Here is a 24,161-nt window from a genome sequence, read left to right on the forward strand (position 1 = left end):
ACTGCCTTTAGCGTCCTCTACAACCTGTCGTCACGTCCACTTTTCCTCCATACAAACAGAGTGCCGGCCCAGTCACATAATATATGCGGCTTTTACACACACACACACACAAGTGAATGCAAGGCATACTTGATCAACAGCCATACAGGTCACACTGAGAGTGGCCGTATAAACAACTTTAACACTGTTACAAATATGCGCCACACTGTGAACCCACACCAAACAAGAATGACAAACACATTTCGGGAGAACATCCGCACCGTAACACAACATAAACACAACAGAACAAATACCCAGAACCCCTTGCAGCACTAACTCTTCCGGGACGCTACAATATACACCCCCGCTACCACCAAACTCCGCCCCCCCCCAACCCAGCCCACCTGATGACTGTATTATGCTGACAGTATGTATTTGTACTAGGGCTGCAACTAACTAATTTGATAATCGATTAATCTGTCGATTATTACTTCGATTAATCGATTAATAATCGGATAAAAGAGACAAACTACATGTCTATCCTTTCCAGTATTTTATTGGGGGAACAAACAGCATACTGGCACCATACTTATTTTGATTATTGTTTCTCAGCTGTTTGTAAAAGTTGCAGTTTATAAATAAAGGTTTATTAAAAAATAAAAAATTAATAAAGTAGCCTCTGCTCATGCGCATAGCATAGATCCAACGAATCGATGACTAAATTAATCGCCAACTATTTTAATAATCGATTTTGATCGATTTAATCGATTAGTTGTTGCAGCCCTAATTTTTTACACCTGGGCACGATTGCGGCGTCACTCCCGGCGCGCCCCGCCTCGCCACTTCTCTCGCCCCGCCTCGCCACTTCTCTCGCCGGCCCCACAGCGTTAAAGAGGAGCGCGTCTTTGTAAACACTGAACAGGCACGCCAAACGCGCCTCTCAGAGCGAAACGGTGCTTTAGTTTATGAATTTACAACGCAGATACAAATGACACATTCATGTTTTTGTGTAATGATGACAACGATTGACTAGTTGATGGTGATGGCAAGAACGCTGTCGGGTGTTTTCTTTTCAAATGTTCATTCATAGCCGTTGTGCTGCTATGATAGGCCATTTCCGCTCGACACAGTGTGCATACAACAACATTATTAGGCCGTTTATTGAAATACTCCCACACTTTTGACGACTTTTGGCGTGCTTTTTTCCCCTCGCTCGCATCGTCTGCTTTGCGCTCCGCCATGACAGTTGTGTGACGTAAATATGCGACGCGTCGACGCACAAAAACGGCGTCGACATATTTACGTAACCGATGACGTCGACTAAGTCGACGCGTCGTTTCAGCCTTACGCAGGATGCTGCACCCCACCGTGACAAATGACTGAGCTACCTGACGTCATTTCTTGTGATGTCCCACGGGGCATTTCTTGTCAGGATGGCATTCGAATAAAGAACCAACTCTTTTTCTTTACTATAGTGGTCTCGATAACGGGTACCGGTTCTCAAAAAGGGATTCGAGTCCGAGGACTCGGTTCTTTTATTATCGAACAACCGGGAAAACCGGTTTCGAGCATCATCCCTACCGGTAGTCATAGAAACACATTATAATCGGGTTTTCATCTGCTGTGGTGTCAGTTAGGTTTGTAATGCTGAATTACGGCTCACTCATTGTCTCATGACTTGTTGATACTCGTGCGCTAGGTTTTTTTCCCCGTACACATTGAAAGAATCCATTTGTGTTGAAAAAAACATCAAAGCTTGTTGATAATCCGGTCAGGGACTCATGCATGTCACAAGGGGTGAGCGTGGCCTCGCTAATAAATAGTTTGTTTGGCGTGAAAAGTACTGTGTGTGTTGTTTTTCCAGTGTTGTTTTCTTTCTTGATTTTTGTTGTTGTTGATCCATCTTGCAGTCAAAACTTATGGAAGTTAATTTGTCTTTATTACAATTTTTTTTAATTTATTACACAAAATGATGCTGACAATTTCATTGAAAAAATGTGTTTTAAAATTCAGTGTAAAAAAAAAATTAAGTGTAAAAAATAATCGTATAATAAATCATTGTATAAAAATTCAGTGTGAACAAATTGATCCATACATAGTGTAAAAAAAAAAATTCTTCAAAAAAAATTCAGTACTGAAAAATTCTGTGTCAAAACATGTGCTACTTTAAAAAGCAAGACTCCATCCATCCATCCATTTTCTACTGCTTGTCCCTTCTGGGGGTTGCGGGGGGTGCTGGAGCCTATCTCAGCTGCACTCGGGCGGAAGGTGGCATACACCATGGACAAGTTGCCACCTCATCGCAGGGCCAACACAGATAGACAACATTCACACTCACTTCCGGTAAAATAAGGCTGAAGCAATTGATCCTGTTTCAGAACCAGCCAATGAGGGGTCAAGTTTGAAGTCAAGTGACACGGGTCTTGCAAAACAGCATTAAAAAAAAAGCAGTTAACTGGGCTACCTTGGCATAAAACAACATACCCTGGATTTTTTCAAACTATTGGAATTATTCCAATGGTTAAAATCTGCAATTTTGAGTGATATACTAGTTACTAAGTGTCTTGATTTGCGGTTAAACTGACTGTGATACACAATGTGACCAGCAGATGGTGCTGGTTAATGATGTTCATGTAAACGTAACAAAGACAGGGGCTATATAAATAGATGTTTGGATGCACTCATGGAGGAAGAATGTTTTGAGCATAAGCTAGTTATTCACAAGACAAAGTTTGGTCATTAATAGATGAACCAAACACTACGGTGACCGTAGGTGGCGCTGCTTCATGCAGACCAAGGAAGGGGCAGATATCACTTGTCTCCAGAACTTTGTTGTAGAAAGTTCTGCAGAACAGTGATATTATATCAAATTATTATATTAAGGGGATGTTTTTTTTTTAATCATTTTTGCTATTATTTTTTGCAGTATTGTTAGATCTTTGTTGTTCTTGCTCGATTATAAAAGATGTTCATCAAGAGGTAGTCTGGGACGTAGAGTAGCAACGTTCATATATTCTCAATATTCAGTGTTTTATTGTTAATTTGTAATTCCCACAATCTTTATTTTTATGTACATTCTGACTGTCATAATTTCCAGACTGGCATATAATTCAGTAAAAAAAACAAAACTAAAGATAATCCTGTTTTTGAGATGGTCTTAAAATGTTTTACTGAAGACACTCAATGTACCGTATTTTTCGGACTATAAGTCGCAGTTTTTTTCATAGTTTGGCCGGGGGTGCGACTTATACTCAGGAGCGACTTATGTGTGAAATTATTAACACATTAGCGTAAAATATCAAATAATATTATTTATCTCATTCACGTAAGAGACTAGACGTATAAGATTTCATGGGATTTAGCGATTAGGAGTGACAGATTGTTTGGTAAACGTATAGCATGTTCTATATATATCAGCCCTTTGAGACTTTTGTGATTTAGGGCTATATAAATAAACATTGATTGATTGATTGATATGTTATAGTTATTTGAATGACTCTTACCATAATATGTTACGTTAACATACCAGGCACGTTCTCAGTTGGTTATTTATGCCTCATATAACGTACTTATTCAGCCTGTTGTTCACTATTTTTATTTTTATTTTAAATTGCCTTTCAGATGTCTATTCTTGGTGTTGGGTTTTATCAAATAAATTTCCCCCAAAAATGCGACTTACTTATATATGTTTTTTTCCTTCTTTATTATGCATTTTCGGCCGGTGCGACTTATACTCCGGAGCGACTTATACTCCGAAAAATGCGGTACATAAAAATACATATTGTGGGATTTACAATACCAACTATGAACAATAAAACACAGAATATTCAGAATATATGAATGTTGCCCCTCTACTGCAGACCATCTCCTTGATTGATATCTTTAATATTCGAGTAAGAGCAACAAACGCCAAGATATAACATCACTGCCCACTCTGCCCCACTTTGTTCGTGTCTGGTCTGCATGAGCTTCTTATGTCACTCAACAGTGAAAATTCTAACCACTGGAATAATTTCTATAGTTTGAAAATATTCAGTGGGCTGCATTAACATTTTAATTTTGTTGTCTTATGTCAAGGTAGCCCTATTAACTGCTTTTTTCTATGCTGTTTTGCGAGACCCATGTCATGTGACTTCAAACTTGACATCTCATTTGCTGGTTCTGAGACAGGATCGATTGCTTCAGTCTTAATTTACCGGAAGTGAGTCATTGCTTTTAGAAGCAGCAAATTTTTCGACACTGAATTTTAAAACACTGAATTTCTTTTCAATGAAATTGTCAGCATAATTGGATGTAAAAAAAAAAAAAAAATCAGTTCACAAAATTAAAATCCAAAAAATTCAAGTTACATAAATTCAGTGTCAGAAAAACGTTAACTAAACTAACCTCCATAAAACGTAATACATGTATCATCAACAAGCCAATAGAAATGCAAAGCAAAATAGAATGATTGTAACTAGGGATGTCCCGATCCAGGTTTTTGCACTTCCGATCCGATACCGATATTGTTTTTGCACTTCGATAATGGCCTATCCGAGCATGTATTAAAGTTTAAAGTTATTTAGCCTACTTAGTTGTCAGAATCATGTTGAAAAGGGTTTTAGTACTCTTGATAACAACTAGCCAGCTGAATTAGGTGAGTTTGAATAATACACAATGGTTGGTAACAAGAAATGGACCTGTTTATTCAAGGATGAACACAAAATAGACCAAATTATACATGACAAACAGAAATGGCAACATTGAACTAGGGCTGGGCGATATGGCCTTTTTTTAATATTGCGATATTTTAAGGCCATATTGCGATACACGATATATATCTCGATATTTTGCCTTAGCCTTGAATGAACACTTGATGCATATAATCACAGCAGTATGATGATTCTATGTGTTTTGATTGATTGATTGAGACTTTTATTAGTAAGTTGCACAGTGAAGTACATATTCCGTACAATTGACCACTAAATGGTAACACCCGAATAAGTTTTTCAACTTGTTTAAGTCGGGGTCCACTTAAATTGATTCATGATACAGATATATACTATCAGATATATACTATCATCATAATACAGTCATCACACAAGATAATCACATTGAATTATTTACATTATTTATAATCCAGGGTGTGGAGGGGGGCGCCGGATGTAAGTGTCAAAAAGACAGCCAAAAGAGTTTGATATGAGAATAAATCTAAAGTTAAAATATAGGGTAGAAATGCACCCATTTGCAGGAAATGTAGTCTTGATTTTCAAAATGTTCTTTCAAGGCTTGCATGTCTACATTAAAACATTCTTCTTCATACTGCATTAATATATGCTACTTTTAAACTTTCATGCAGAGAAGGAAATCACAACTAAAAAAAATCACAAATTTTTTCATACGGTGTTGATCTGGAAATTTTTGCCTCGGCATTTTGATGGTGTGGGCGTGTGGCACCGAATGGAGATAAGCGTCTCGACAGACGTTATAATATTTGAACAATGATGACGAAAACTGTTTTCTCTGTCGTGTCCGTGTGTCGAAAATTGTTATGCGCTTATTTTTTTATTTGATTTTGTGCGTGGCATATAATTGCTATGCGCAGAGGACGTTTAAACAGTGCGCAATTGCACAAGCGCGCACCTTAGAGAGAACGTTGGTCACACGGCTGCGCTAGCATCACAGCTAACGTTAGCCATGCTGCTACCTCTCTGCCCGGGGAGGACGTATACGTATGTGACGTATGACGTGACAGTATGTGACGTGTGTAAGAAGGTGCGCTTGCTGTCTGTGAGAGGGAGACACAGAAAAGAGTGAGAAGAGCCTGTCGTGTAATGCCAGCAGCTAAAAGCAACTGCGTGAGAATCTACAGACCTGTGGATGTGTTGAAGGTGTGCTGGAAAATGCGGAACGGAAATGAGGGAGCAGCAGAAAAGTGGAATGTACTATTTAAATAGGTGCGTTGGAAAACACGGACCGGAGTTTTTTTTAAACTGGATCTGGATTGGCATTTTCCTATGCCTTGCCAATACGCATTTTTTTGCAAATATCGGCGGCCGATCCGATCCAAATATCGGATCGGGACATCTCTAGTTGTAACACATGGTTAGTATTAATCAGTTTGGTTCAGGTCATGGTTATGTAAAGTAATCGCTACTGTTTTGCACACACTGAAGCGTGACATGAAAGCTGACACTTTCCAATTAATGTTAGCATTGTACACAATACTCACCAAAAGCTCTTTTGTTCAGATTACCGCACACAGTTGACTGTGATCACGTATATGTTCAGTGGTCTCTTTGATCAAACTCAATTTTATTTACATATATACAAACAATATATACACACATGCATACATACACGAGGCACAAGAGTGATTACGAAGTGAGGGTGCTACACTCCAGCAACAAAAACAAAGTCTTTTCATCTTAGTGCTTTTGCTTTGTTTTTTCAAACCAAGGAGTTAACATGTAAGTGATGATGTAATGTGCAGATATGTGTACAATAGAAACATACAAACAAAAGCAATTTAACAATATTCAGCTATGTGTCATTCTGAGATTTACAGTGCAAGGGAAATAATGTGATTGCTCTCCCCCAGTGATATATGATTAACTGTCACATTTTATGATACAAAAGAAACAAATCCAGTAAGTAAAAGACATTCATTGAAGGATATTTACATTTATAGTTGAATTGTTGATCATAGATGTGGGGTCTAATCACCTCCAGCTTGTGTGTGCCACAACCCTGTTATCACTAATAATGAATCGTGCTTGGACTCCTGGGGAAATGGCCATCCCTGAGTGATACTCATAAACGTTGTGATGAGGGTCGAGAGGAGTAGACTTTTGGAATTTTGTGGCCCACTGCCAATTCCACCATCCATATTCATTAGTGGTTTTATTGGCATCGGTGTAGAAGCCCACCCACGACTTGTCAAACTCTGACCTCCAGTCTCTAAATGATTTGCCCACAAATAAGCGAGCGCAAGCCTTACCATCCTTAACAAATAGCTGAAGGCTTGCATCGTAGTCTTGTAGCCTGACTTTTCCTGGATTCCGAAACTCGCCGCCCCTGCAGATCTCCTCAGCCACGACTGTCCAGAAACAGTACTTTGTTCTTGTCTTGTGTAGCCGTGCCTGAAGACCAGTATTCAAGAGTACTGAGGTGTCCATATCGCCAGAGCTGCTTCCAATCTGCTTTGAAAACAGAGCTGTCTGGCCCTCATTGTCCTTAAACAGTACGAGCATTACACGTTGCTGTAGGCGGTCTTCAGAAACACCCTGCCAATGAATCTTAGCTTTTCCGTTTGTGCCAGTCGTCACCTCAAGTTGAATGTTTTCCTGATCAAAAAGCTCCCTTGGAACTTGACCGTCGTGGTGATCTTGGCTGCTGCTTGGAATGTTGACGACACAATGTCTGGACATTCTTTTTGCGTCCCACTTTATGTTGTTTGGGTAGTATTTTTCCTCAAGGATGATAAACAGCAGTAGTCCAAGGCAAGCAAGGTCACCCCACGTAATAATGAGGGAACGTAACTGTGAGTTGTTAATATTGCTTCCAAAGTCTTCTTTGAGCTTTCTCACAGAGTTACTAGTGCCTTCTTCCCCTGAAAACTCTCTGATTTGTCTCAGCAGGTTGGTAGTGATCTGATATGTGTGAGCGGGATCATAACGTGTCCCTTCATTTGAGTTGTCATAATGTTGCGTGATATAGACTTCATCTATTATCTCGCTGGCTTGACCTCTTGTGCTGTGCTCTCTCACTCGAAATATGATCCGGTCTCTGTTGCCTCCCATATGCTGTCTCTGTGGATGGAGAACATATTCAGGAAGCTCGGAAATGGCTTGTCCGTGGTAAAGATTGCCGACTGTGTAGTAACGGTATCTGATATTTCCCTGAGGCAGTGGGTTCAACACCCTCTCGTAGTTTCCATAGTGATGTGATCCAAATTCTTCTCGGTTTGGGTCAAAAGTCAGTTGTATGACATCGTTATTATCAATGTCAATCTCGTTGGCAAACCAGTGAAGCAGTAGGAGAGTGTGCTTCGGCACAGCTCGATCAAAGTCAACTTTTTTCAAGTCGTTAATGGAATCTAGCTTCTTAATGGCAGACACGAAGGCGAGGCAAAGTAGCAGCACAGTGCAGCGAAGAACAAATCTTCCCGACATCTTCATCCTGTTTGGAGGTTTGAAAGGTTATTGCTTATATTAGTTACCCATGTCAAGTCAAGTCAACTTTATTTATATAGCACGTTTACAACAACTTTTAAATTGAACCAAAGTGCTTTACAGGTTAAAAAAGCAAAAAACAAAACAAAAACAAAAAAACAAATAAATAACATAAACAATGAATGAGCTGAACAAGATAGTGCAAAAGCAATAGAGTAAAAGGGGTCGAATAAAAAGTAAAAATTTGCTAAATAATAATAATCAAAGTGCGACAAATTAAAAAATACAACTAAAGCGAAGGGGTGGGGAGGACTAGAAATGGTGGCCTAGTGGGCGGACTCGGCTCAGGTCAAAGGCCAGCGAGAAGAGGTAGCTTACTGTATATCATACATGCATACCTGCCAACTATCCGGTTTTCCCGTAATTAGTACGGTTTTCATCAACCTATTCCGGGTTACGGTTGCAGTGATAAAAAATACGGTTTTTCATTAATTAAAAAAAAAAAAAGTTTTAAGTTTTATTCACGAAATCGCGTAACAACAATGACAATCGACACTGCTTCCCGTAACTTCCTATCGAGCCATTCCGAATGCCATGCGCGAGGCTATTTATAGCACCGCTGCCAAGCACGAGGCACCATGCAGTTGCCATTGTTTCCAAACGAGCAAACGATCATGGAATCAGCCGGAGAAAAATCGCAAACGAATCTTAAACCGAAAAGAAAACTGCAGTCATTCCGTGAAGAATATTCAAAAGCCTATCCGGGAATAATTATCCGTTCCAAAAAGGGTGAAAACTACGCGAATTGCACCTTGTGCAGACAAGATTTTTCGATCGGACACGGAGGAATTAGCGATGTAAAAGACCACGTTGGGACAAAAAAACACAAGTCTAATGCCGTTGCTAGCGATACAAGTGGAAAACTTTCAACGTTTTTCGTCGCCCAAACAGATTCTTTGGATGTGATAAATGCCAAAGTTTTATTTACGGAGGCAATAATTGAGCAAACAAAAAGGTAATGACACCAATGTTATCTATTGGAATTGTTTAGTACTGTTATACTGTTAAAAGTGTTTATACTATTTATGCTTTCAAGTCCAAGTTGAAGAACTCTTGTTAAATGTTGACAGCATAACTACCAAAATATGTCCTTAATATTTTTGCAGTGCTATTTCTGTTGAAAAGTTCAAATGATTACATTAGAGATGTGATGTGCCACTTTTCAAGTGTCTGATGGCTTAAATTAATTTTCATTAATTTTTCATATTTTGAATTCTTTTGAAAGGCTTACAAAAAAACTACATTTGAATTGTAATTCCATGCTATTGACAGGACTATTAATTTGAATGAAGTTAGCTTACCATGTTTACAGTATGATAATTGTGATAGAAATGTGAATTTTAGGCACAGAATATTTTTTACAATTGAACAAGGCAGTAGATTATACAAGCTTGGACAGAAAGTTAATAATGACACCAATTTTTTTTTAATGGAATTGTTTAGTACTGTTTTACCATTTGTTTACTGTAAAAGTTGTTTATACTGTTTATACTTTCAATTAACAAATTGAAGTCTTGTGAAAGGTTGACAGGATAACTGGCATTAACTGTCAAAATAATTTCAAACTATTGAAGTTAGCTTACAGAATAAACATGTCAATCAACCCATATGATTTTTTCTGTAATATTTTTGTTTTGAAAAGTCACTGTGACTGATAGAAAAGTGATGGTTTAAGCAACATTTTAACCTGTCTGAATGCTAATAATCATTTTGCGTCGGGGGGCGAAGGAACCCCCCACCAGGACTTTGTCCTGGACCTACCGGGGCCTACTAGGTTTTTCTGATTTCAAAAGTTGGCAGGTATGATAATGCCTACATTAAACCGGTCTGTGATGCAAAAAAGGTTTGGGACCACTGCTTTAGTAGTACAATACGTTCCGTGTAGTATGTGCCTTTTGTGTATAATCTTATTGTTTGTACTTTATGATCGCACTTTGTGATGGCATATTTATTTTTGGTTAGCCCTTCTTAGATGAAAGCCAAGTTCACATACTCTTTAAAATAGTGCAATAAAACATATTTTACGTAATTTCAATATTGATTAATGTAATCTTGACTATTATTTTGGCCATAATCATGCAGTTCTTAAAGCCTTAAACACACTTTTAAACCAGCAAGTAAATAAATGCAGTGACATTAAACACTAAGCATCCTTGAAAAAGTCAACTATCTGTCAATAACAATGAAGTCATACTCCTTTTTCTTAAACAGAAACAAGAACAAAACAATCGGTGGCACTTACCTCCTCTACAAATCGGCTGCTGTTTACTTTTTGATCAGGATTTTGTTCTCTGGCCAGGTTTTATGCTTCCTGGGTTACTATTTACTGAGAAATGAAACTGGAAAATCAGGCTCCTTTGGTAAAAGTACTTTCACTTTTGCGAAAAGGGAAGCCAGCAGTATTACTTGTATCCATCCGTACCTAGATAGTGCGACTTGAAACAGCCAGTTTAGTTTATTTATAACACACCTTGTACTTTGCACTGTGGAATAAGGAAACAAAACAATCAGGAATATGAGCCACGATGACGTAGCCATGAAACGTCAACACTTCTTTAGATGTGTTTGATTAATATAAATACAAATATTGTAATTGTTTTGTTGAATTGGTGTTTTTGTGTTTCAAATCAGAATGGTCCACTAAACTGAACTAAAGCAGGCTTAGAATATGGGTTTTTATTAGGAACACCCAGTGTTGTTTATCATTATTCAAATATACAGTATTATGTAAGTAATAAATCATGATTGCAAAAGCCTTTTCTGTAGTGCATACAAAGCACAGGGGTCACAGTTTTTTCCATTGCATTTTGTTGTTATAATTCCCCAACCAACCAGCAGGAGATGCTGTTGCATAGCTATTGGACCTCACAACACCTGTATTCTATTAAAGCAGTGCAGTGTGGTCAGTGCACAACATTTGGAGACATTCTAATTTAGTTAGCAACTCACTGGGCTTCCTTAGCATGAACATTTCTTATAAGAATGTGGGTGCCTAAGAGGGACACTACCAGTAATATAGTGTCTCTTTTGTCCATTTAAAATACATCTTCTAAATGTAGTAAGTGTGTTCGTTTTCCCAAAGAGTCGGACTTGTTTAGTACACAAATAAATGCACAAATACACGCACCTTAATGCAGTGTTTTTCAACCTTTTTTGAGCCAAGGCACATTTTTTGTGTTGAAAAAATTCAGGGGCACACCACCAGCAGAAATCATTAAAAAACTAAACTCAGTTGACAGTAAAAAGTCGTCGTCGCAATTGTTGGATATGAATTTAAACCATAACCAACCATGCATCAATATAGCTCTGGTCTCTAAGTAGGTCATGACCTGTCACATCATACCCTGACTTATTTTGAGTTTTTTCTTTTTTCCTGTTTTAGTTCTTGTCTTGCACTCCTATTTTGGTGGCTTTTTCTCTTTTTTTGGTATGCAGTTTCATGTCTTCCTTTGAGCGATATTTACCGCATCTATTTTGTTTTAGCAATCAAGAATATATCAGTTGTTTTTATCCTTCTTTGTAGGAACATTGTTGATTGTCATGTCATGCTCGGATGTACATTGTGGACGCTGTCTTTGCTCCACAGTAAGTCTTTGCTGTCGTCCAGAATTCTGTTTTTGTTTACTTTGTTGCCATTTCAGTTTTAGTTTTGTTCTGCATAGCCTTCCCTAAGCTTCAATGCCTTTTCTTAGGGGCACTTGCCTTTTGTTTATTTTTGGTTTAAGCATTAGATACCTTTTTACCTGCACACTGCCTCCCGCTGTTTCCAACATCTACAAAGCAATTAGCTACCGGCTGCCACCTACTGATATGGAAGAGTATTACACGGTTACTCTGCCGAGCTCTAGACAGCACCGACACTCAACAACAACACATCATTTGCAGACTACAATTACTGGTTTGCAAAAATATTTTTAACCCATCCATCCATCCATCCATCTTCTTCCGCTTATCCGAGGTCGGGTCGCGGGGGCAGCAGCTTAAGCAGGGAGGCCCAGACTTCCCTCTCCCCAGCCACTTCGTCCAGCTCCTCCCGGGGGATCCCGAGGCGGTCCCAGGCCAGCCGGGAGAGATAGTCTTCCCAGCGTGTCCTGGGTCTTCCCCGTGGCCTCCTACCGGTCGGACGTGCCCGAAACACCTTCCTAGGGAGGCGTTCGGGTGGCATCCTGACCAGATGCCCGAACCACCTCATCTGGCTCCTCTCGATGTGGAGGAGCAGCGGCTTTACTTTAAGCTCCCCCCGGATGACAGAGCTTCTCACCCTATCTCTAAGGGAGAGCCCCGCCACCCGGCGGAGGAAACTCATTTGGGCCGCTTGTACCCGTGATCTTGTCCTTTCGGTCATGACCCAAAGCTCATGACCATAGATGAGGATGGGAACGTAGATCGACCAGTAAATCGAGAGCTTTGCCTTCTGGCTCAGCTCCTTCTTCACCACAACGGATCGATACAGCGTCCGCATTACTGAAGACGCCGCACCGATCCGCCTGTCGATCTCACGATCCACTCTTCCCTCACTCGTGAACAAGACTCCGAGTTACTTGAACTCCTACACTTGGGGCAAGATCTCCTCCCCAACCCGGAGATGGCACTCCACCCTTTTCCGGGCGAGAACCATGGACTCGGATTTAGAGGTGCTGATTCCCATCCCAGTCGCTTCACACTCTGCTGCGAACCGATCCAGTGAGAGCTGAAGATCTTGGCCAGATGAAGCCATCAGGACCACATCATCTGCAAAAAGCAGAGACCTAATCCTGCAGCCACCAAACCAGATACCCTCAATGCCTTGACTGGGCCGAGAAATTCTGTCCATAAAGGTTATGAACAGAATCGGTGACAAAGGGCAGCCCTGGCGGAGTCCAACCCTCACTGGAAACGGGTCCGACTTACTGCCGGCAATGCGGACCAAGCTCTGACACTGATTATACAGGGAGCGAACCGCCACAATAAGACAGTCCGTTACCCCATACTCTCTGAGCACTCCCCACAGGACTTCCCGGGGTACACGGTCGAATGCCTTCTCCAAGTCCACAAAGCACATGTAGACTGGTTGAGCAAACTCCCATGCACCCTCAAGGACCCTGCCGAGAGTATAGAGCTGGTCCACAGTTCCACGACCAGGACGAAAACCACACTGTTCCTCCTGAATCCGAGGTTCGACTATCCGGCGTAGCCTCCTCTCCAGTACACCTGAATAGACCTTACCGGGAAGGCTGAGGAGTGTGATCCCACGATAGTTGGAACACACCCTCCGGTTCCCCTTCTTAAAGAGAGGAACCACCACCCCGGTCTGCCAACCCAGAGGTACCGCCCCCGATGTCCACGCGATGTTGCAGAGTCTTGTCAACCAAGACAGCCCCACAACATCCAGAGCCTTAAGGAACTCCGGGCGTATCTCATCCACCCCCGGGGCCTTGCCACCGAGGAGCTTTTTAACTACCTCGGCAACCTCAGCCCCAGAAATAGGAGAGCCCACCACAGATTCCCCAGGCCCTGATTCCTCATAGGAAGACGTGCTGGTAGGATTGAGGAGGTCTTCGAAGTATTCCCTCCACCGATCCACAACATCCGCAGTCGAGGTCAGCAGAACACCATCCTCACCATACACGGTGTTGACATTGCACTGCTTCCCCTTCCTGAGGCGGCGGATGGTGATCCAGAATCGCTTCGAAGCCGCCCGGAAGTCGTTTTCCATGGCTTCCCCGAACTCCTCCCATGTCCGAGTTTTTGCCTCCGCGACCGCCGAAGCCGCACATCGCTTGGCCTGTCGGTACCTGTCTGCTGCCTCCGGAGTCCTATGAGCCAAAAAAGCCCGATAGGACTCTTTCTTCAGCTTGACGGCATCCCTTACCGACACCAGCGGGTTCTAGGATTACCGCCACGACAGGCACCAACCACCTTGCGGCCACAGCTCCAATCGGCCGCCTCGACAATAGAGGCACAGAACATCGTCCACTCGGACTCAATGTCTAGTGCCTCCCTCGTGACATGTTCCAAGTTCTTCCGGAGATGGGAATTGAAACTCTCTCTGACAGGAGACTCTGCCAGGCGTTCCCAGCAAACCCTCACAATGCGTTTGGGCCTGCCAGGTCTGTCCGGCATCCTCCCCCACCATCGCAGCCAACTCACCACCAGGTGGTGATCGGTAGAAAGCTCCGCCCCTCTCTTCACCCGAGTGTCCAAAACATGAGACCGCAAATCCGATGACACAACTACAAAGTCGATCATGGAACTGCGGCTTAGGGTGTCCTGGTGCCAAGTGCACATATGGACACCCTTATGTTTGAACATGGTGTTTGTTATTGACAATCTGTGACGAGCACAAAAGTCCAATAACAAAACACCACTCGGATTCAGATCCGGGCGGCCATTCTTCCCAATCACGCCTCTCCAGGTTTCACTGTCGCTGCCAACATGAGCGTTGAAGTCCCCCAGTAGAACGAGGGAATCACCCGGGGGAGCACTCTCCAGTACTCCCTCGAGTGAATCCAAAAAGGGTGGGTAATCTGAGCTGCCTTTGTCTTTGTAGTGCATTCAATTGAATATGGGCTGAAAAGGATTTGCAAATCATTGTATTCCGTTTATATTGACATGTAACACAATTTCCCAACTCATATGGAAACGGGGTTTGTACATTCTGTCAGCATTTCACTTCATTCACACACATTTCCTTCAGTAATTGCCTCTTCTAGTTGTCTCTTAAAATCCTGCATAGTGCGCTTTTAGGATCCCCTGCAGACGGGCGCAGTGACAGCACTCATTTTTTTTCTTCCTGTGGTCACCACCCACATCTTTCACATAGGCAGCACAAAAGTATCTCAGATGCTACATTGTATCCCCCACCTTCTTGTTTATTCCAATTCTTTATAACGCCAAGCACTATGTAATGTCAGTGAAAGTGAACTATTAGGCACGCCTTACCTAAATTGTGTCCAGAATGTTTGTGTCTCATACTTGATGGAATCCATTCCCTTCACTCTTCATATCCCACCCAGATAAGACTCGCCCCAGTCACTGCTCTCAAACAAAGGAAGGCGTGAGTCATGTGTCTTTTATCCATCACGTGTCATCACGGGTCTAGAAGGACCTGTGATGACACCACCAGGGCCGTAACTAGGATTTGACAAATACCGAGGTCAAGAAATGGTGGTCTAAGAGAAGCTTTGGAAAGGCTGAAATCATGGGTATGCCAGCCCCATTTTAATTAAAAAAAGAGGATTGGGTCGGAACAAAGCGTCTTTCCGGGTCCTTTTCGCCATTTCCGGGTCAGAGATGGCTGTTTAAATATACCAACTTCTCAGTTTATGTCCACATCATTTTACTACCCAGGTTAGAGGCATGATACATATTACATACCTGCCAACTACTCCGGTTTTCCCGTAATTAGTACGGTTTTCATCAACCTATTCCAGGTTATGGTTGCAGTGATAAAAAATACGGTTTTTCATTAATTAAAAAAAATAAAAAAAATTTAAGTTTTATTCACGAAATCGCGTAACAACAATGACAATCGACACTGCTTCCTGTAACTTCCTATCGAGCTATTCCAAATGCCATGCGCGAGGCTATTTATAGCACCGCTGCCAAGCACGAGGCACCAGTTGCCATTGTTTCCAAACGAGCGAATGATCGTGGAATCAGCCGGAGAAAAATCGCAAACGAGTCTTAAACCGAAAAGAAAACTGCAGTCATTCCGTGAAGAATATTCAAAAGCCTATCCGGGAATAATTATCCGTTCCAAAAAGGGTGAAAACTACGCGAATTGCACCTTGTGCAGACAAGATTTTTCGATCGGACACGGAGGAATTAGCGATGTAAAAGACCACGTTGGGACAAAAAAACACAAGTCTAATGCCGTTGCTAGCGATACAAGTGGAAAACTTTCAACGTTTTTCGTCGCCCAAACAGATTCTTTGGATACATTTGGATTTTAGCCACAAAAAGGTAATGACACCAATGTTATCTATTGGAATTGTTTAGTACTGTTATACTGTTAAAAGTGTTTATACTATTTATGCTTTCAAGTCCAAGTTGAAGAAATATTGTTAAATGTTGACAGCATAACTACCAACATACAGAAGTATGTCCTTAATATTTTTGCAGTGCTATTTCTGTTGAAAAGTTAAAATGATTACATTAGAGATGTGATGTGCCACTTTTCAAGTGTCTGATGGCTTAAATTAATTTGCATTAATTTTTCATATTTTGAATTCTTTTGAAAGGCTTACAAAAAAACTACATTTGAATTGTAATTCCATGCTATTGACAGGACTATTAATTTTAATGAAGTTAGCTTACCATGTTTACAGTATGATAATTGTGATAGAAATGTGAATTTTAGGCACAGAATATTTTTTACAATTGAACAAGGCAGTAGATTATACAAGCTTGGACAGAAAGTTAATAATAACACAATTTTTTTTTTTAATGGACTTATTTAGTACTGTTTTACCATTTGTTTACTGTAAAAAGTGTTTATACTTTCAATTAACAAATTGAAGTCTTGTGAAAGGTTGACATGATAACTGGCATTAACTGTCAAAATAATTTCAAACTATTGAAGTTAGCTTACAGAATAAACATGTCAATCAACCCATATGATTTTTGCTGTAATATTTTTGTTTTGAAAAGTCACTGTGACTGATAGAAAAGTGATGGTTTTAGCAACATTTTAACCTGTCTGAATGCTAATAATCATTTTGCGTCGGGGGGGCGAAGCCTGAACCCCCCACCAGGACTTTGTCCTGGACCTACCGGGGCCTGCAACCCCTGGACCCTGGCTACTAGGTTTTTCTGATTTCAAAAGTTGGCAGGTATGATATTATCTAGAATTAACTTTCATAAGGTCCGAGGCGAGCAAACGGCTCACCAGCAATAATGGTACAGCAGCATAAGGAAGGTACCTCTCTCAGATCAATGTGTCGTTAAATGTAGGTCCTTAACATTAGCTCTTATCATAACAATATTGCTAATACTTGGTTAATATTCAGGTCACAAAAATATAAATGGAATATTCTTGGTGCTTTTGGGATGGGTATTTACTGGGTTTTATGGTCGAAATTGACGCAATAACGTAATGGCTCCTATTGGCTCAATTGTAAGCCAACTTTTATTTACGTTTATTTGAGTTAGAATACATTAAAAAGACATGTGTTCTTGTCTCTCATAAGGATTGTGAATTATAGACAAAATTCCCCTTTTTAATTGGTTCCACAGCACAGCTTGTAACTCAAAACATGTGTATCTCAAACCAAGCCTGCCCATTGATATAAATCGAATTAAAGTTATTCTTTGCTTGGCCCTCCCAAAACTGTACAATTTTAACTTATGACACGCCTTACGAAAAGTAAAACTAACTTTTAGATGACAAAATAGTGTTGGAAAAACAATACAATAACATGTGCTACAAACAACTATGGTAGTTTTTTTTATTATTATTTTTTTTACATGTCCTGTCCAACCACTCAAGAAAATCATATTTTTGATGTACAGTCGTGATCAAAAGTTTACATACACTTGTAAATATCATAATGTCATGGCTGTCTTGAGTTTCCAATCATTTCTACAACTTGTTTGTGATAGAGTAATTGGAGAACATACTTGTTGGTCACATTCATGATGTTTGGTTCTTTTATGAATTTATTATGGGTCTACTGAAAATGTGAGCAAATGTGCTGGGTCAAAAGTATACATACAGCAATGTTAATATTTGCTTACATGTCCCTTGGCAAGTTTCACTGCAATAAGGCGCTTTTGGTAGCCATCCACAATCTTCTGGTTGATTTTTTTTGACCACTCCTCTTGACAAAATTGGTGCAGTTCAGCTAAATTTGTTGGTTTTCTGACATGGACTTGTTTCTTCAGCATTGTCCACACGTTTAAGTCAGGACTTTGGGAAGGCCATTCTAAAACCTTCATTCTAGCCTGATTTAGCCATTACTTTACCACTTTTGACGTGTGTTTGGGGTCATTGTCCTGTTGGAACCCCCAACTGTGCCCAAGACCCAACCTCCGGGCTGATGATTTTAGGTTGTCCTGAAGAATTTGGAGGTAATCCTCCTTTTTCACTCTCTGTAAAGCACCAGTTCCATTGGCAGCAAAACAGGCCCAGATCATAATACTACCACCACCATGCTTGACGGTAGGAGTGGTGTTCCTGGGATTAAAGGCCTCACCTTTTCTCCTCCAAACATATTGCTGGGTATTGTGGCCAAACAGCTCAATTTTTTGTTTCATCTGACCACAGAACTTTCCTCCAGAAGGTCTTATCTTTGTCCATGTGATGTCTGACAAAACAAAAATTTAGCTGTTTGGCCACAATACCCAGCAATATGTTTGCAAGAGAACACCAATCCTACCGTCAAGCATGGTGGTGGTAGTATTATGCTCTGAGCCTGTTTTGCTGCCAAAGGAACTGGTGCTTTACAAGAGAGTAAATGGGACAATGAAAAAGGAGGATTACCTCCAAATTCTTCAACTTTTTTTCAATTCTCCGTTTAGTTTCTTCCTCTCGCTCCCGGTCAGACTCTGGCTAGGACAGGGGTCGGCAACCTTTACCAGTCAAAGAGCCACTTTGATCAGTTTCACAAATTATAGAAAACAATGGGAGCCGCAACATTTTTTTGAAATTTAAAATGAAATTACACTGCATAGAAAATGTATTTTTGCTTTGTGCTATGTATAAACCAGGGGTCTCAGACACGCTGCCCACACCTTAATATGGAATTTGAATGCTGGTGCGGCACGCGGGTATTTTTTAATGGCAATTGTCAGCGTCATGCGTGCCGAGATGGTACAGCATATAGCACCCACTACCAGCAACGTGCCTGATCAGCCACACGTTGTGTGAGCTTCCACTTGCTCACGTAAGTGATAGCAAGGCATACTTGGTCAACAACCACACAGGTTACACTGACGGTGGCGGTATAAAAAAAACTTTAACACTCTTACTAATAATGCGCCACACTGTGAACCCACACCAAACAAGAATGACAAACACATTTCGGGAGAACATCTGCACCGTAACACAACATAAACACAACAGAACACATACCCAGAATCCCATGCAGCCCTAACTCTTCCGGGATACATTATACACCTCCGCTACCAAACCCCGCCCACCTCAACCGACGCACAGAGAGGGGGGGTTTGATGTGTGAGGGAGCAGGGTTGGGGTGGGGGTGGGGGCGGAGTTTGGTGGTAGCAGGGGTGTATAATGTAGCCCGGAAGAGTCAGGGCTGCATGGGATTCTGGGTATTTGTCCTGTTGTGTTTATGTTGTGTTATGATGTTCTCCCGAAATGTGTTTGTCATTCTTGTTTGGTGTGGGTTCACAGTGTGGCGCATTATTAGTAAGAGTGTTAAAGTTGTTTTATATGGTCACCTTCAGTGTAACCTGTGTGGCTGTTGACCAAGTATGCCTTGCTGTCACGTACGTGTGCATGCAGAAGGTGCATTCTGTATAACAAAAGGTTGGGCTGGCACACTATTAATACAGATTATAGAGGGCGTCAAATGTTGTACCATCATGGCACGCCCTTATTATAGATGTAAGGGTGAAATTCGGTGAATATTAATCCCGGGAGTTTTCTGCGAGAGTCACTGAAATCCGGAAGTCTCACGGGAAAATCGGGGGGTTCGGCAAGTAAGCTGCTGAGCCGCATCAGAGTGATCAAAGAGCCGCATGCGGCTCCGGAGCCGCGGGTTGCCGACCCCTGGGCTAGGATATGTACGATTGACTGCTAAAATCCACCGATGTTGCCATTTCTAATTTAAAAATAGAATATAACGTTCGTGTGATATTTTTGGTGCCTTGTGAGAAGCGTATTGTACTCAAACACTACAAAAATGTCTGACAGCGCCGGAATGCAGTCTCAGTCAACGTGAGGACGCAAGGTGTAGAGATCGCCCCCCCAAAACAGCTTGTTTTCCAGAGACTCTCAGAAAGGGGGTTGAAGAATGGTCTGTAAATCAACATTTTGATTATAGCACACTTTTTTTTTCTTTTTTTTTTATTGTAGTAGAATTTAGAGCCCGATGACAATGTAACCGTGTCGGTGTATAAATTGTGCCCTTGATTTTAAAGGCGGTCAGCAGTAAGGCGCTGACATGTACACGAAGAGCTGTTTTTCTTGGCTGCATGTCTGTAATGAAAGGAAACAAATCCATCGGTGCGGCACGCTGTATTTGTTTTTCCAGGAGCAGGACTCAACGTCGAAAAGAATGCAGTGGACATACAGTATGTGGTTGTACGCTTGCACTATAGAGCCCCTACACTTGGGGTATAATTACACTTCCTGTCAGGCTCGAGACAGCTGTTTCCTCTCTCTAATCACACGTGCATGCATACTCCATAAGAACAGTAATTAGTCAAAGTAATTGGTTCGCTCCGAGCTTTAAATCAAGTGAAGGAGGCAGTGCTTTATTCATGGAATAAGATTAGTATTTGAATTTGCACACTAACTGCTTTTTAGGTTGTCTGTCCATCCCGAGACTACTGGCTGATATTTTTTACAGTTCTTCTCACTTGACATTTCACTGATTAGAATGTGGAAATATAGATGACCTCATGATTTTGGCAATTATCTCATATACTGTATTTGAAAAAATTCCATAAAAATCATTATTACTGAACCATAGCAAGCATTTGTCAGGACTGACCTATCCTCGATATATCAATTAGGGATGTCCCGATCCGATATTTGGATCGGATCGGCTGCCGATATTTGCCAAAAATTGCATATCGGCAAGGCATGGACTGGACTCTTACTATTATGTTGGATCCACTATGGACTGGACTCTCACAATATTATGTCAGACCCACTCGACATCCATTGCTTTCGGTCTCCCCTAGAGGGGGGGGGGTTACCCACATATACGGTCCTCTCCAAGGTTTCTCATAGTCATTCACATCGACGTCCCACTGGGGTGAGTTTTTCCTTGCCCGTATGTGGGCTTTGTACCGAGGATGTCGTTGTGGCTTGTGCAGCCCTTTGAGACACTTGTGATTTAGGGCTATATAAATAAAGATTGATTGATTGATTGATTGATGGGAAAATGCCGATCCAGATCCAGTTTAAAAAAAAAAACTCCGGTCTGTGTTTTCCAACGCACCTATTTAAATAATACATTCCACTTTTCTGTTGCTCCCTAATTTCCGTTCCGCATTTTCCAGCACACCTTCAACACATCCACAGTTCTCACGCAGTTGCTTTTAGCTGCTGGCATTACACGGCAGGCTCTTCTCACTCTTTCCTGTGTCTCCCTCTCACAGACAGCAAGCGCACCTTCTTACACACGTCACATACTGTCACGACATACGTCACATACGTATACGTCCTCTCCCAGCAGAGAGCGAGGTAGCGGCATGGCTAACTTTAGCTGTGATGCTAGCGCAGCCGCTAAGGTGCACGCCTGCTCAAGCGTCCTCTGCGCACGGCAAATCTATGCCACGCACAAAATCAAATAAAAAAAATAAGCGCATAACAATTTTCGACACACGGACACGACAAAGACAACCGTTTTCGTCATCATTGTTCAAATATTATAACGTCTGTCGAGACTCTTATCTCCATTCGGTGCCACACGTCCACACCATCAAAATGCTGAGGCAAAAATTTCCACATCAACACCGTATGAAAAAATTTTTGATTTTTTTTAGTTGTGATTTCCTTCTCTGCATGAAAGTTTAAAAGTAGCATATATTAATGCAGTATGAAGAAGAATGTTTTAATGTAGACATGCAATCCTTGAAAGAACATTTTGAAAATCAAGACTACATTTCCTGCAAATGGGTGCATTTCTACCCTATATTTTAACTTTAGATTTATTCTCATATCAAACTCTTTTGGCTGTCTTTTTGACACTTACATCAGGTGCCCCCCTCCACACCCTGGATTATAAATAATGTAAATAATTCAATGTGATTATCTTGTGTGATGACTGTATTATGATGATAGTATATATCTGATAGTATATATCTGTATCATGAAATAATTTAAGTGGACCCCGACTTAAACAAGTTGAAAAACTTATTGGGGTGTTACCATTTAGTGGTCAATTGTACGGAATATGTACTTCACTGTGCAACCTACTAATAAAAGTCTCAATCAATCAATCAAAACACATAGAATCATCATACTGCTGTGATTATATGCATCAAGTGTTCATTCAAGGCTAAGGCAAAATATCGAGATATATATTGTGTATCGCAATATGGCCTTAAAATATCACAATATTAAAAAAAGGCCATATCACCCAGCCCTAGTTTCAATGATGCCATTTCTGTTTGTCATGTATAATTTTGTCTATTTTGTGTTTATCCTTGAATAAACAGGTCAGTTTCTTGTTACCAACCATTGTGTATTATTCAAACTCCCCTAATTCAGCTGGCTAGTTGTTATCAAGAGTACTAAAACCCTTTTCAACATGATTCTGACAACTAAGTAGGCTAAATAACTTTAAACTTGAATACATGCTCGGATAGGCCAGTATCGGTATCGGATCGGAAATGCAAAAACAATATCTATCGGATCGGAAGTGCAAAAACCTGGATCGGGACATCCCTAATATCAATGTAATCATAGTAGTATCGACTAGATATTGTTTTGCATAAGATAGTTCAATATGTGTGGGGGAACTCCACCAACGGATAATCCTTGCTATCACTCGACAAATATTTTTTTGATAAAGTATAGGGATTTATTTAATTGCATTGAATTTTTTGCTCATACCTGCTTTTTGCAGGAAGATCTAGGCCTTGAGATGTCCGATAATATCGGACTGCCGATATTATCGGCCGATAAATGCTTTTAAATGTAATATCGGAAATTATCGGTATGGGTTTCAAAAAGTAAAATTTATGACTAAAACGCCGGCCGCAGTATGGAGTGGTACACGGACGTAGGGAGAAGTACAGAGCGCCAATAAACCTTAAAGGCACAGCCTTTGCGTCCCGGCCCAATCACATAATATCTACGGCTTTTCACACACACAAGTGAATTCCACTTGGTCAACAGCCATACAAGTGACACTGAGGGTGGCCATATAGACAACTTTAACACTGTTACAAATATGCGCCACACTGTGAACCCACACCAAACAAGAATGACAAACACATTTCAGGAGAACATCCACACCGTAACACAACAGAACAAATACCCAGAACCCCTTGCAGCACTAACTCTTCCGGGACGCTACAATATACACCCCCCCCCCCCCCGCCACCTCAACCCCGCCCACCTCAACTTCCTCATGCTTCTCAGGGAGAGCATGTCCCAAATTCCAAGCTGCTGTTTTGAGGCATGTTAAAAAAAAAAAAAAGCACTTTGTGACTTCAATAATAAATATGGCAGTGCCATGTTGGCGTTTTTTTCCATAACTTGAGTTGAAGTTGTTCTCTTATTTTGGAAAACCTTGTTACATTGTTTAATGCAGTGGTTCTCAACCTTTTTTCAGTGATGTACCCCCTGTGAACATTTTTTTGAATTCAAGTACCCCATATCAGAGCAAAGCATTTTTGGTTGAAAAAAAAAGATAAGGAAGTAAAATACAGCACTATGTCATCAGTTTCTGATTTATTAAATTGTATAACAGTGCAAAATATTGCTCATTTGTTGTGGTCTTTCTTGAACTATTTCGAAAAGAAGATATAAAAATAACTAAAAACTTGTTGAAAAATAAACAAGTGATTCAATTATAAATAAAGATTTCTACACATAGAAGTAATCATCAACTTAAAGTGCCCTCTTTGGGGATTGTAATAGAGATCCATCTGGATTCATGAACTTAATTCTAAACATTTCTTCACAAAAAAAGAAATCTTTAACATCAATATTTATGGAACATGTCCACAAAAAAATCTAGCTGTCAACACTGAATATTGCATTGTTGGATTTCTTTTCACAGTTCTTTTTGACAGACATTTAAAAAAAAATCTCTCGTACCCCTTGGCATACCTTCAAGTACCCCC

General features: G+C 40.8%; 2 protein-coding genes across 7 annotated transcripts in view; one reads left to right on the plus strand and one right to left on the minus strand.

Moving 5' to 3' along the window:
- Positions 1–24,161, plus strand: part of septin9a (septin 9a) — a 194,462-nt gene that overhangs the window by 120,324 nt on the left and 49,977 nt on the right. The gene's annotated exons all lie outside the window — the stretch shown is intronic.
- LOC133615589 (uncharacterized) lies at positions 6,257–15,194 on the minus strand. 2 transcript variants are annotated; one of them, XM_061974304.1, is made up of 2 exons: positions 15,114–15,194; positions 6,257–8,139 (listed from the first exon to the last, which is right to left on the minus strand). In XM_061974304.1, exons 1-2 carry the CDS (start codon positions 15,158–15,160, stop codon positions 6,681–6,683), a joined length of 1,506 nt encoding a protein of 501 aa, XP_061830288.1. In that variant the 5' UTR covers positions 15,161–15,194; the 3' UTR covers positions 6,257–6,680. The 2 variants fall into 2 exon arrangements, with proteins under 2 accessions (XP_061830288.1, XP_061830289.1); XM_061974305.1 differs by lacking the exon at positions 15,114–15,194 and adding an exon at positions 10,435–10,736.

Source organism: Nerophis lumbriciformis, linkage group LG22 (assembly GCF_033978685.3).
Source record: "Nerophis lumbriciformis linkage group LG22, RoL_Nlum_v2.1, whole genome shotgun sequence".
NCBI lineage: Eukaryota > Metazoa > Chordata > Actinopteri > Syngnathiformes > Syngnathidae > Nerophis > Nerophis lumbriciformis.

What these genes read in the sequence shown, in the direction of transcription:
- LOC133615589 (XM_061974304.1), bottom strand. Translation starts at nt 15,160, where the DNA reads ATGGATTCCATCAAGTATGAGACACAAACATTCTGGACACAATTTAG. An exon ending in ACATTCTGGACACAATTTAG is followed by an intron (nt 8,140 to 15,113) that starts GTAAGGCGTGCC and finishes ACCTCCAAACAG; the next exon opens with GATGAAGATGTCGGGAAGAT.